Here is a 15,016-nt window from a genome sequence, read left to right on the forward strand (position 1 = left end):
ACTGATATACACCTGAACATCAGCAGGAGAGGACTCTTTAAAGTAGAGACACTAGATACTGATATACACCTGAACATCAGCAGGAGAGGACTCTTTAAAGTAGAGACACTACATACTGATATACACCTGAACATCAGCAGGAGAGGACTCTTTAAAGTAGAGACACTACATACTGATATACACCTGAACATCAGCAGGAGAGGACTCTTTAAAGTAGAGACACTACATACTGATATACACCTGAACATCAGCAGGAGAGGACTCTTTAAAGTAGAGTCACTACATACTGATATACACCTGAACATCAGCAAGAGAGGACTCTTTAAAGTAGAGACACTACATACTGATATACACCTGAACATCAGCAGGAGAGGACTCTTTAAAGTAGAGACACTACATACTGATATACATCTGAACATCAGCAGGAGAGGACTCTTTAAAGTAGAGACACTACGTACTGATATACACCTGAACATCAGCAGGAGAGGACTCTTTAAAGTAGAGACACTACATACTGATATACACCTGAACATCAGCAGGAGAGGACTCTTTAAAGTAGAGACACTACATACTGTACCTTTACCTTTTCGGAGTATTTATATTTTATACTCTTTAATACTTCTACACCCCCAGTATTGTACTTACATTTATTCGACAGCTTTAGTTACTTTGCATATTCAAACTAAACAAAATATAAAATAACCAAAGTAAAGTTTTGAATGCAGGAGTTTTACTTGTAACAAAGTATTTCTACACAGTAGGCCTCGTAGCGCTCTGGCAGTCCCTTTATACTCACTCCATGGCTTATCTCGGTTTTCTCCTTGACCTCTTCAGCCAACTTCTCTTTCACTGCTTTCATCAAAACCTCTTCCAGCACATGTTCTTCTTCTGTGAATATCAGTTCCTCAATCAGATGTTTACTGTCGAAACAACATGGTACTTTTTCACAGCATTTGCATCGTTCACAGAATGACAAGATGAAAGCCACAATAGGGATACAAAATGCCCAAAAGCCACCGTAATGCTGAAGAAAGATAAAGACAGAAAGATGGTTATATTATAACAGCAAAACTGCATTCCTGTTGTTTTTTTAAATATGGAAGTGATGCTGGTAAAGTAGATCAAGAGTGGAAGCACTCACCTGGGAAGAGTTTTTCAGTTCTTCAATGATGACTCTCTGGTTGTCCGTGATATTCGCCTCAGCTTTGCAGGCTAACTCTACCTGTTTCTCAGAGCCGTCATTCTTACAGCAAACATACCAGTCTCCATCGAGGAGCACAAAAGCAACCCACAGCAGACCAACTCAAAAAGCCTTGAGAATGTGAAGGAAATAAAAACACCAAGGAACTTCGTGGCATTTAGTGCATGAGCACCAGTTTCTACAGGCACTTTGAAAATAACTGTTTGTCCACAGTGTGAAGAAAGTCATTATTAAGACTGGCAGAACCATGAACGAGTCGCAGCCTGAGTGTTGTGGTTCGCAATCGCACGCAAAGTCCTTTTCAAGCAGAATATTGTAGGTCAGGGGTGCCCACACTTTTTTGGCTGGTGAGCTACTTTTGAAATGACCAGCTCTACCAACCAAAAATAAAATCCCAAATTGCAAGGGGGCTGAACAACATGTTTTATTTATAACAACTCTATTTGGGTTCTTGAACAGAAACAAATACATGAATACATCAAACTAAAAACACATGTGAACCTCTCTCCCTCCCTCTCCTCCCTCTCTGTTAACACATAACAAGCAGGCTAAGAAACCACTCTCCAATAAGCAAGTGGAATGGATTTGATAGTGAAGCACTGACACAGCTCTCTACAAAGTGCGGCGAGTGGATAGACCGATTCACGGACTTTCTACATGGTAGAAGTGGGGGGGGGTCAAAACTAATCATTTCAAAAAGTGTCATAATGGCTGCGACGCCCATGATGCAAAACAGACAGTTCCTCTCCTAGTTCAATAAATATTAGGCTAAATCATCGTCTTTTTAGTCATGAACCAAAACAGCAACATATTTCAGCTAAGGTGAATAGGAGCGATAGAGTGCATTATGTACCAAGAATCAGTCTGCAATTGACAGAGTTTGACAATTACATGTTGAACCTTATGGAACAAGTCCATACAACAACAAAAGGGCCAATTGAGTACAGTGCTGAAAAGCTTTGAATCCATTCTCTTTATTGTTCAGCCATAATATTCTTTGGACAATTACTGAGTTTAGCCTTGACCTGCTTGAAGAATACAGAATGAACAGTTAATGCTTATCATGCAAGTATTTTTAGAGTTCTTGTTTGGAAATTTGAACAAAAAGTTGAATGTAAGCATATTGCTTTCAAAGATTTAGTGTGATCAATATTTCTGGGAAATTGACACAGGAAAAAAGTTCATGACATTGAACAGAGCTGGAAATGTTCCCAGAAATAAGACAAGGTCATCAAGATGCAGTAATAAAGCTTAATTTAAACCATTTCAAACAAAAGGCAAGTCAAACCCAATAATTTGAGAACTTCAATTAAGTGGTTCGGAATTTTTTATTTTATTTGTATTGGCCACATACAATCTGAAATGCAAAGAGAACCAAGAATAAAAACCAAATTCAGATTGAAGAAACCAGTCAGCGAAATGGATCCATTCCTGTTGGGAGAACAAAGTTTAAAATAACCGTTCAGAATAAATGTATATCGCAATACGAAACCCTTACCTTCAGGAATTCATATCTATGATGGTAAATGGCCCAATGACTGCTTTTTGTACCATTCCATGGTTCTCTGCAAAAATAAATATTTTAGTACCAGTCAACCAAACAAGTGTAATACAGCAGAAGCTGTGTACATACCTGACGCAACACTCCTCTGCCTCCTTGACTTGCATTTCGATTCACAGCAGTCACAAAGATTGCTCTGGGCCAAGTTGTCCAGCAACTCCCAACTGAGATCATGAAGATTGGATGAAAAGATCATTCAAATGCATCTCAACTCTTTCAAATAAAGTCTCCACAAAGTTTGAATAGTTATGAACGGGATCCATCTGTATCTTCAGTAGACTGGGCTTAAGCTGAATAAGTCATCTCATGTAAAACAAATTAACCTACAAGTCAAATTCTGATATATTAAAGTACTATTTTTACCCATGCCCTTGGACAAAGTGGCAGGCTTTCTTAGTGCTGTCAAGACCATTGGGATCCCAAGCCAAAAGTTTGCAGTGGATAAAGACCTGTTGAGTAGAGGGGAAATATAGCATGGCATCAATTAATCTGTTTCCACAATAAAACCTTGAATCTGAAAAAAATGTAAAGTTCAATGTACCTCTTCTCCCATAGCAAACGTAAAGGTCTGAAGTGATAGGCGGATCTCCGATGACTTTTGCCTTGGTTCGAATTTTGATCGTGACGACACACTTTCCAAAAGACATCTGTTGGGTTAAAGAAAATGTATTAGCATTGAAACCAAGGTTTCAACCAAAATAAGTTTTTTTTGTTTTTAAATCAATGCTCATTGCCATGAGAGTACCCTTTATTGGAGATGATGGGGTACATGGTGCTTTCAGGGTACAGCTCTGGTGTGGTAGCTGCTACACATTCCTCAAGAAGCAGCAGCAAGGGCTGATGGGTGTTCTGCACCACACTAGCCATGATGGGGATGATGGAGCCCAGAGGAAAGCGTGTAGACTCAGCAGGGCCTGAGAAGTCGTCTAGGGCAGTAAACAGAGGAAGAGTCATTAAGTTACAAAGTCAGGGAGAGCTGCCGTTCGTAGAGAGTTTCTCATGTTGTTTACCCACCATTCATCAGGCCAATGTTAAACTGCAGATCTCCTAGACTGTAGGTTTTAAACACCGGGTCATAGATCGTAGCATACCAGTCTTTGGGCCTGCACAAGATAAAGCAGAAGGGTACAGAAAAAGCTGCAAAGTGAAACTATTGAACTTATTAGTGCGAGCTTGTTTACTCCTACTTGTTCTACGGACAAATTCTTTATTCTTATTCCGCCGGGTTATTTTGTCCGTCTTCTTCTCCCACATCGCAGAAACTCCGTTCAAATATTACTTCTCTTTCATAATTCCCGGGATACATCCCATAATTTATCACATTTTTAACATGGAAGTCAAAGGAGAAACGCTTTAGACTTGAAAAATCGTCATGCAACTTCAACTGCAAACTGTTCCTTCACACTTTCACTCAGAAACATCATTCCAACTTTAAAATGTTACACATCTCTGACATTATTCATATTAAACAACTTTCAAATCAGATTCATACTTTTAGAAATATTAAACATTGCTCAGACCTTGGTAAAGAGGCCTTCTTCAGATTTTAACATTAGTGTGTATTGCGCAGCTCGTTAAGGCTAGAGTGCTTGAGTCACAGCTAGAGTGGAGGACTGCTTGAAATTCACCTTCATATATATATTTTTTTAAACCTGCAATAATTCCCAAACCCTGAGACATCCTTTCTCATGAGAAACGTAGAAAAACATCTCGTAGCTCCATTAAAGCACGTTGTACATTCAGGCTCATCTTTCCTCACAGCAGCAGCCGCACACCTTTAGTTAGTCGCCAAAAATGCCACATTATTGACCCAAAAAAAAAAAAAAGCACACTTTAGATTCCAAGGGTTCTTGAGATGCTTCACACGTTGAAATTTCACAGATATATGTTACGGTTCTTCAACAACTTTCACATGCAACATGTTTATCTCTCATTCAGAACAATGGAAAGGCTCTCCTCTCACTGATAACTGCACATCACCATGGAAACCTTTGATCTCTGGGCTCAAGGACAGGTGTTTCATAACGTGGTTAGCTCAAACACCTGTGTGATGGAACATGATGATGTCATAACTCCAACTGACATGCTCAGAACGCCACCAATCACCACATGATGGTTAACACTGTGGCCCTGAACAGCTCTACATCAAATCTGATGTTACGTAATGTGGTGTTACTATGGCAACGCATCCCTCGCCTAAAACACGATATCGCTGTAACTCCAATGGACACGGTCCAATCGTCCCCCAATCTTCACTTGTATATCACCGGTCCATGCCTCAATAGCTGTACGCCAAATCTGAGATCTCACCATTTGCCGTTTCCATGGAAACGCATCCCTCGCCTTAAAACACGATGTTGTCGTGATACTTAAGCAAATGGTCCGAAACAGCACCAGACTTCAGATAATGGTTAATGATCTGTGAGAATATTTCAATAGATAAAGCTAATTTGGGAATAGAACAGAAACAGGCTGTAGATTCTCTAAATCAGTCTCCCATTCATTGTCTATATAGCAGCTTCAGACTTTATACCTGATGACATCACAAGTGTGGGACGTACTTCCATGCTTGGTGGCTTTGAGAGGGAGAAGCTTATTAACAAATTGAACTTTCCCAGGCCATGAAAATGCCACATTGGAATTGTTAGTTAAGGGTAGGGTCACCCTTTAGCACCTTATGTTGGTATGAGAACAAACCTCTCATATGCACAGACGACTGGGCGGGTGAAGGCCAAATTGTAAGAATCCGCAGAAGCAACGTAGGTCAGATCATTGCTGTACACCAGTGCATCCCCGGTGACCTGTTAGAGAGACAAAGAGCCCCCTGAGAGAGCTGTTGGAAATATAGCAGACTCACAGCTTGCAGGTTTAAAATATATATACACATACCAGTCTCCTAAAGTTACAGTCAGTGAGATCCACATAGAAGTAGGCCTCTCCTGCTGAGAAGCTAGTTGGGAAACAGTTACCCAGACGGAGAAGCGACGTATCGGCCTGGGGTCGGCTTTCTGTCCACATCAGCGTCACAAAATCTGGCCCACAGTCCACTTTCATGTCTGCAACACAAATAAATTAAGTTCAGACTCAAATATTTGAGTCAAGGATAATAATATGGATTTAATTGTTTCCAGTCTTACCTGCATATACCGCCATGGCAGCTGCCAGGCTCAGAAGCAGTGCACCTTGACAAAATGAAACCATCATGACCGAATGCTTGCTACTGACACAGTGCATGTTCTTATACCTTGTTCCTGAGAGGCATTCATCAAGATAACGTATTTCACCTGGTGCCTGTCAACAGTCCCAGCTGCAGCAGATAGCACACTGATTACAGCATGGGGAGCATCCAATCACATTAGTCCTTACACCCAATTCATTTTTATTCAGCTTCATCAGCAGCACAAAATCACCATTTGTTAATCAATTTATTATCCTGTGTGACTACCTTCCATTCTTATTTAAAACACTTTAAGGATGATAGTGCATGGGTTGTCTTACTGATGTTTTGATTTAGTTTTGGTTATATATATATATTAACATTAATATATGTATATGTTGGGATTTTTTGTTCAATGTCAAGTCATGCAAGAAAAAGTTTTCTTTGAGAATTAAAAGGTGAGTCATTTCTAAACAAATGATCATTTGGGGGAAGGTAGTATTCCTTTATCAGATGTCCTGACCTATTCAAATGTGTCATTTTGATATCTTTGACCTAATGGAAACTCAAGGTAAGGGAAAAAGGTACATTTAAGTTGTATTTATTGAGAAAATATCCACACTCACACATCTGAATATTAGCTGTGTTGCTATGATCTTTTAACTGCATAAACACGTGCCCTGCAGGCCATCCCTATTGATTTTATAATCATGGCCAGAAAGTAAACTATGCTACATTCAACTGCAGGCATGAGTGCCCAGAAAATACATTCAGATCAGAATTGTCTTTTCAAGTTAGGCTCAACATAAATAATTGCCATAGTTGTAATACCACACAGATCACCAATAGCTTTTCAATCTGGTGGGGTATGTAATGTCAGAATGTATATCATGTGCAGAGCTCAATGTAAAATGGAAAGTGAAAGAAATTCAGGGGCTATACCCCAACTCACACGGCCATTAAAGGTTACATTATAATTGACAGTATCTTTCAATGACAAAAGTCACACATAATTAGTAAAGTTCTACTGATGGGACAGATGGACAGTTGAGGACAGTAGGACCTTCATATGAAGTAAAGATACTCCTTTTATACTCAACAGGAGGTAACAGTTTTATTTATACAGAGATTATAGACTACTTTAATCTGCATATGGATGTCATCCACCTGGGCCCTCTCTTCAGTCTCCCCAATCTTAGACTGGACTTCCTGTTGAGAAAATGTTTAGCAACGTTAGTCTTATGGCAAGTTTTGAACAAAACTTCAAGACAAACACCATAAATCAATACTCATTAACCTTGGTCAGCAATGGAAACTTCTGATGCATTGTGGGCATTTTGTTGCGTTGGATCCATTATGATCAGGGGTCCCAACACAGAAGTGTGCATGAGAGCGATACCCCATTCGTGTCCTCTCTTGGAGCGAGTGTTGCAGGTCCTAGAACAGCAGTCACACATGGAGCTCTGCATGGGGTCATCCAGGAGTTCCCATCTGAGGAGGCAGCAATCGTTAAGGCTCAAATACATCAGCATGGCTTTAAAACATTTTGTATACACAGAAGAAAAAAGCCGTTATAAAATGGCGTGATGTTTCTATAAAAAACTAAAACTGGTAAAATGATAAATATCAAGTTAATGACCAAAAGATATATTTCCATCTACAGTGCAGAAAAAGGTGAACGTTTTACAAAAGCTCAGGGCTTTTTTTATTTCATAAATCTCATTAGGTCGGCTAATCATTTGAGTGCCCCTCCTTTTAAAAACTAATATATTGTTATTCTCAAATATTTTACAATCATCATTCGTCACAATTGTTGTCTATACTTTGTTAGTTAGCAGGAGATCATTTTTCATAGATATATAAAAGCACAATACTGATCAAAGTACATGTATTGATCTACTTCAAGTTGGATATGTTATGCTAAAATAAGCTAGCATCCTTGGCTAATGGTGCATACTTGCTGCTCATGGCATCAGTTGCATTCATCATATTAAACTGCTGGCCAGAACATTTTCACATACTTCCAACAAATCAAACTCTTCCCTTACCGCTCATTTTCCTTTACATAGTGGCAAGCTTTCTTGCTCTCACTTAGAACTTCAGGATCCCATGCGAGCAGTTTGCAGTGAATGTACACCTGAGGAGCACATGAAACATACATGTTTGCTAGGAACCAAATATTCTTCAGAGCACTTTACATTTACCCCCTCACCTCCTCGCCGAGACCAAACTTGAAGGACTGCAGGTAGAGGATGATTGCAGACGAGTGGTACCGAGGGAGAAACCTGGAGTTTCCCTTCACACTGTCCAGGAGACACCTGAAGAAATTCAGATCAGCGATAAGGACTAAACTCCAGAAAACAATGAAAGAAATCAGAGACTGGATCTCACCCCTTATTTCTAATGATGGGGTACACATTGCTGTTAGCCTGCAGCTCAGGCGTAGTGGCTGCCACACATTCCTCCATGAGCAGCAGCAATGGCTGATGGGACTTCTGCTCCACTGTTGCCCATATTGGCATGAAGGAGCCCAGGGGGATGACATTCGTCTCCGCTACCGCTGTTATTTGTTCTGTAAGGGGAAAAGTAAAAACGGCTTAGTGTGCATTTTTTGAGTGTTTGGCCTTTGGGAGCATGAGCCCTCACCATTTAGGAGCAGCATGTGGAACTCCAGCCCTCCTCGGCCTTCGGCCACACCTGACCCCGGGTTCAGGAAAGGAGGAACCCACCCCTTAGGTCTGAAATATATTAACAACATTTATAACAATATATCAGCTTTAAACTTGAATTTAAATAAGAAAGTAACTCTTACCTTGGATAAACGCACTCGATGGGATACACATAAGCTGCAGGACTCGACCTCGGTTGGGGCCTGAAAGTCAGCTCATTTTTGTAGATGAGATTCTTCCCTTTCACCTGAAGAAGAAAAAGAAGCTCATTATGACATTGAAAAGGCTGAGGGGTATTTTGGTGAAACATGGCAGTCACATTACCAGTCTTTTAAAATTGCAGTCATCTAGTTTGTAGTTAAACTCAGCTTTCCCCTCTCCCCTGGGCAGAACATGAAACCCAGATGGCATGCAGGTTCCGAGGAAGTGACGAGCTGCATATTGCCGCAGCCTCGAGGGGATCGTCCATGTGATGCTTATGGAGTCTTTTTCACACTGTACTTTGATTTCTGCAAAGAAATCATTATTATATATTTCCCTACATTCCCCAACAAAAGCAGATGTTTACATACATGTGCTAAGCATACCTGCATTGGCAACAGTCGTTGCAAAAAGAACCACGACTATCACACCTAGGTAGAATTGAGTCCCCATGACTGAATGATCTAGATCACACAGGAAGTGGCACCATTTGTAGACTCCCTGCTAAATGAGCTGAACGAGCAACACCTGTGTGAGAGCAGGGCAGCACCTGTCTACTTATACTGGGGTGTCATTTCACATTCAATTTCATTGTAGAGTTTTCATTTGGATCATTTATATTACACTTATTCAAGTATATTTTTATTTATCTGCCTAATTGCTTCCTTTTTTTTATTCTACTGAATTTATTTTTCAAAAACTACCTGATTATTTTACATACAACACTATTTATAAAACAATACAACAATTCAGATGAAACTACTTAAAGGCAATTTTCTAAAATCAGCCCAACCATAACAAGCTTCCAAGTCTATATACCTACAGTTTAGTAAGTCAGAGATGTGCAACTACATTTAACCTTTTGTTTTACATTAATTAATAAATGATTATGGGAAGTGCCCTTTTTCTCACTTGAGCTCCCCCCCCCAAAAAAAATGTCTGTGCACATCCCTGGCCCCCACCGTCGGTAAATGGAAGTACTACAAAGAACCCTGTTAATTATGTGCAGTTATTTCACGACTTGTATTACATGGTTTAGTTGAATACTTGATTTTGATTGGTCAATTCAGAACACGTGACACGTTGTTAATCCAGAACAGACAGACGGCTGTCATGGACTGAAATGAATAGAGCAGCGTCCTCTGGTGGCCTCTGTATAGATCAGTCAGTCCAAAAAGAAACAAAAAGATAATTACCAACATTAGAGTGTAACTTGCCAACCTTGAGACCGGGGGGGGGGGGGGGGGGGGGGGTGCTAGTGGATCGCCGGAGCTGTTAGATTAACATTAACATGCTTATTAACATTAACATGCTTATTGTAGTTGTAAGTGTAATGCCTTGCGGCCTGTAGCACCATCCTTGATGGAGCATATGTGTGGGCTGGAAAGGAGCAGGAGTGAGCAGAGAGTAGAGTAGTTGTCGATTCTGTTTTCTGTGACTATCTGCCTCACCTTCTCAGACTTTCAGTTGCGCGCTTCTAAAGAGACGTGTTACCATGGAAACCAAACGATGGCGAAGCTGTATTAAGGTCCGAGTGGAAATAGTCCTGAGTAAATCTGATGTTGTCAGAAATCGGGAGAAATACGGGCGAAACATGACCCTGGGAGGAAACCGGGAGAGGGCAATGAAATCGGGAGTCTCCCGCGAAAATCGGGAGGGTTGACAAGTATGAGTGTAAGAGACATTTATTTAAAGTTAGCTTTAGCCTTTTTGATTGAGTTGGTGCAGATGCCCAAAGTGCATTAAGTAGGGAAAGATGTACAGACTTTCACATCAGAGACCGAGGCCTGGATCCAACTTGAAAAGGAGTTCTCGAGTTTGGTTCAAATTTACAAAAGTACTTTTCGCTTTAGGTGAGAAAACGACTGCTGTGTCTCAAGTATTTTTTTCCAATACATAAATCTTTGTATCACTTTTAACAGCTCATACAGACTGCATTATAAGCCTATTAAAAGTGATACTAGGCGAAAAAGGACTCTATAAAAAAGGTGCATGAGGAGACTACATTTCCACGTTTGTAAGGTGTCATGTGTTACGTTAAGCTAATTCCATTGGATGTTGTCATATAATGACTCCTAGTGTCCTGTGCTTTAGTAAAACCTCCAGTATGTGAGTGTTGAAGATATGCATAGCATACAGTGTTCTTCCAGTTATGCACTTTGGCGGTGGTGGTGTTCGAGGGAATTTGGGGATCTTTGCACAGATGAGGAAATAAACGTTTTTATTTTATGTACAGTATGTTATTAAACAACTGGGATTGGAACTGGCTCAGATTTAGTTTTGATTGTTGGTGTTTTGTCATATTCTGTGTTTTTAAAAAGGCTCTTTTTAGTCGGAGCCGTTCACCGTCATTGTGAGTGACTCCGTGCTGTGTGCCGTCATGGATCACTCTGGAAATGTTCCAACAAATATATAAAACATTTCAGAATCATCCTAAACTTGTTTTCTTTTGCTTTCACCTCATAAATATTGACTCACCTCACGTCTCAGTATTATCAGAAATGATTTATCCTGAAAACATGCATGAAAATATCCTGCTCCATCTATTAAAAATGTTTTGATTTATTTTGATTTGATAACATTTGAATTACACGTAAAAAAAGGAAATTCACAAAGCACACAAAAACAAAATGTTCAAATAGAAAGTTTACTGAACTCAATCAAAATATATATTTATTATTTAATTAAAACCAGATTTGTTTTGTATCAGATCATTATCAAGCAAGTTTTTGTATAACATTCTTAATTCCTTAATATGCAGTATCTCTAAGTAAAAGCTAAATAAATGTTGTCATATTGACAAAAATGTATTTAATTGCAATCATGTTAAGCCATATTTATGCATGAAGGTGTAGTAAACCGGCGCCCCTCCGTTACGAAGCACCGTCTGTACAGACTGAGCTACTGCAGCCTAGATCCACGATACAGTTTATACAGAAATCAAATCGGGGGGGGGGGGGGCAAAGACCAATAAACCTAAATAAAGCTGAACTACGTGAGGAAGAGATGTGCCACCTAAAGTCCTAAACCTCTTATTACACATTGTACAGTTGACATGTTAAACAAGGTACACTTCAGCTCTGCAGTCATCATCAGATCATGATCCATGGAGAGACAGATCTCTTCAGGGTGTGCCTCCTCAATGATCAGCCCGTGTAGATGAAGAGAGCAAGGGTATCTTATCCCCACCCTGGACTTTACCCCTAATCCAAGAGTAAAGAGAGCAGGAGGTGAACAAAACAAACACACTAGCAGACTGTCTGGCACCAACGCCTGTCACATTGAGCACAGAGCATTTACATTTATTTAAATAAATGTGATGATGATTTTTAACATAAAAAGCACATTCTAATATCAAAATAGGTTTAAAAATCCATAAACACTAAGATAAAGCGACTTGATCATGACCAGACGTTTTGGAGTTGCTGATTTAATAGAAACATTTTAAGCATGTGACCTGTTGCAAGTTATTAAAACAAATGTTTTTCATTCTTCATAATCAGTAAACCTGCAGATAGGGTTAAAAACAAACACCAAATTCGTTTTTCTGTTTGATCCACCTGCTGGTAGGAACAGAAAATATGTCCAGTTAAAACAGTTACAATTATAAAACAAATACTCTGCACCTCATTGTTGCTTGAACCGAATTAGATGAAGTAACTTAGTTATTAGAAACTGCTCATAAAAAAAAGTGACCCACCTATAAAATGTGTTTTCTGTAGCCCTTGAGACTTTCCTGTATTCTTTACCTGGTTCTCGTTCACATGCTCCTGGCTGTTCCTCTTGTTAAGAATTGCTCAGTTGCGTCATGGCCTCGTCAACTAGTATAAATACTTTAGTATAGGATCTGAGTACTCCCTCAACTTCTGCTTGTACTTCTATTTGGAGTATAGTAACACTTTGCAAACTGTAGCCTATTATATATATGTGTAGTTTAACTTGAGGGAAACCTTTACCTGTAACGGAGTATTGCCTCTTTCCTGTTCTGTTTACGGGGAGCTATGAAAAACACAGACGTCTTCTGGATATCCGGGCAGAAGAGAACATTTCACAACTTTAGGAAAAGGTGAACAAGAACGAGGAGGTCTTCAAAAATCTTTAGTGAAAGAATGAAGCAGAATGGATTTAACCGGAGTGATGAACAGTGTCATGTAAAGTTAAAAAAAGCTCCGTTGACAATACATTAAAGTGCACGACGCGCTGCAGAAAAGTTGTAGCTCCCCGATATTAGAGACAAATGTATTTGTTCTGACGACCTCGACAATATCTGGAACAAAAGACCCATAGTGAGCCCCGTAGATGTGGGAGTCCTATGAAGCAGCTGTTAGGTGTGAATGACCAGAGAGAACATGCTCAGTGTGAAATGAGGCTCCATAATGATGTGTTTAATGTGAGGTCACACTGACATCTAGTGGTGATCTGCAGACATCAACACAAGGTCAACATTAAACTCCTCATAACGTTAAGCATTATTGAGAATATGATGAATTCACATGACTTTGGTAACATGATGCTTTTATTAAAGCTCTTTAAAAATGCATATAGTTATATCTGGTTTAAGATCACCCAATGTCTGTCCTCCTGAGTCCTACATGTTGTTGTTTTTAACGTATTTTAGTGTCGTTGTATTTTTTTTGTATACTACATTTCATCTTGTCCTTTTATCATGTATTTTGTGTATGTTTGTTAATAATGTAAAGCCCACTCAGAGACAATCGTGTTTTTTAAATTGAATCGTATAAATAAACTTAGATTTGATTAAACGTTTCTCTGATCAGCTGTAGCTATGGCAACAGGTGGCAGTTAGGCTACATTAGCTTCAATGCTAGCTAACATTAGCCACCGGTCAAAACACATTACCGTAATTACCTGGACGTTTTAAAACGTTTCATTAAAACATGTAAAGTGCTTTAAGTTATATAACGTAGTGAAAGGTCTTAACAAGTACCTTTAGCGCTGTTGCTGAGTTGAGGTATGTCAGTGTTTGGAAGTGAAGCATCACAGAAAGCACCGGGAGAAGGACCGGGGATTTCATCTCTGTTCATCCGGGAGAGGGAGTAGGCAGAGCGGCCAGCAGACAGAGCAAAGACCCCTGGTAGTGCGCCAGACGCTGATGCAAATCGTGGCCAAACGGTGGGACTACATTTAACATTTCACACACAATACACCCTGAAACTACACACTGCGGAGATTTAGACCTGAGATTAGGGAAGAGCATTTCCACCACAGAAAAGAACATATCTACCCTGTTAGTCATTAATATGACATCTCATTAATATGACAGCTCATTAATATGACTTACTATCTCATTAATATGATTTATGATTTCAATAATATGACTTACTATAGTTATGGTTACAATAAGGTGATCAGATTTTCAAAATTAAAACCGGGGCCATTTAGATTTTTGCGGTCAATATATCATTAACATATCCAATTTTCTTCACTGTTAAAAATGGGGGACAATTCTGGTTCAATGTAATTCGAACATTTTAACTGTTTGATACAAACAGAAGGACGATAGCTCATATGAGACTTCAAAGGTATTTTATTTTGAAACTGTACATCAGATTGTCCAGATTCTCTCTGAGTGATTAGATGGGGTGTCCTGCTATCACCCTGGAGTGAAATAAGTCTTTGATACTGGATAGTTCTTGTTTTATTCTTATCTAAAAACAGAGGGATGATAGCTCATATATGAGACTTCAAAGGTCTTTTATTTTGAAACTCTACATCAGATTGTCCTGATTCTCTCTTGAGTGACTAGATGGGGTGTCCTGCTACACCCTGAAGTGAAATAAGTATTTGATTGACTTCGAATGACTCTTTGATTATGGACAGTTTACATTAAAATAAAAATATAGATGGACAATAGATCTAATTTGAGATTTTAAACAGCATACATTTTAAATGGTGCTTCAGAAAGTAATGTTATTTTAGGAGTGTTGTGAGATGGCGTCAACATCAATTGAAATTAGTCACCCAGTGGAAATGTCAGATGTCTTCATAACTGTATCCTTACATTTTACATTCACTCAGTTATAATGTGGTAGTTATACATAGTTTCTTTTAAATTATTATTAATCACATTATATAGTACATATTTCTTGATTTAAGCTCCAGTATATGAATATGTTTGGTGTGTTTTTTAGGTATATTTGTTATTGACCAAGTAAACGCTTTTATTTTGAAGGCAGTTTTTACATGCCTCTACCGTAATGCATAGG

At 39.2% G+C, this 15,016-nt stretch overlaps 2 protein-coding genes across 2 annotated transcripts; both read right to left on the reverse strand.

The window, feature by feature from the left end:
* Positions 1–2,510: 2,510 nt before the first annotated feature.
* LOC307035675 (zona pellucida sperm-binding protein 3-like) lies at positions 2,511–5,589 on the reverse strand. The gene is made up of 7 exons (XM_079675300.1): positions 5,460–5,589; positions 3,777–3,865; positions 3,508–3,688; positions 3,304–3,409; positions 3,126–3,211; positions 2,700–2,926; positions 2,511–2,632 (listed from the first exon to the last, which is right to left on the reverse strand). The coding sequence occupies exons 2-6, from the start codon at positions 3,781–3,783 to the stop codon at positions 2,794–2,796; spliced, it is 513 nt and encodes a 170-aa protein (XP_079531426.1). The 5' UTR covers positions 3,784–3,865; positions 5,460–5,589; the 3' UTR covers positions 2,511–2,632; positions 2,700–2,793.
* Positions 5,590–6,309: 720 nt separating this feature from the next.
* LOC307035650 (zona pellucida sperm-binding protein 3-like) lies at positions 6,310–9,248 on the reverse strand. Its single transcript, XM_079675266.1, has 9 exons — positions 9,176–9,248; positions 8,913–9,097; positions 8,732–8,835; positions 8,566–8,657; positions 8,311–8,491; positions 8,132–8,237; positions 7,968–8,056; positions 7,217–7,410; positions 6,310–7,128 (listed from the first exon to the last, which is right to left on the reverse strand). The coding sequence occupies exons 1-9, from the start codon at positions 9,240–9,242 to the stop codon at positions 7,115–7,117; spliced, it is 1,032 nt and encodes a 343-aa protein (XP_079531392.1). The 5' UTR covers positions 9,243–9,248; the 3' UTR covers positions 6,310–7,114.
* Positions 9,249–15,016: the final 5,768 nt, after the last annotated feature.

Source organism: Notothenia rossii (genome assembly GCF_949606895.1).
Source record: "Notothenia rossii genome assembly, chromosome: 4".
NCBI lineage: Eukaryota > Metazoa > Chordata > Actinopteri > Perciformes > Nototheniidae > Notothenia > Notothenia rossii.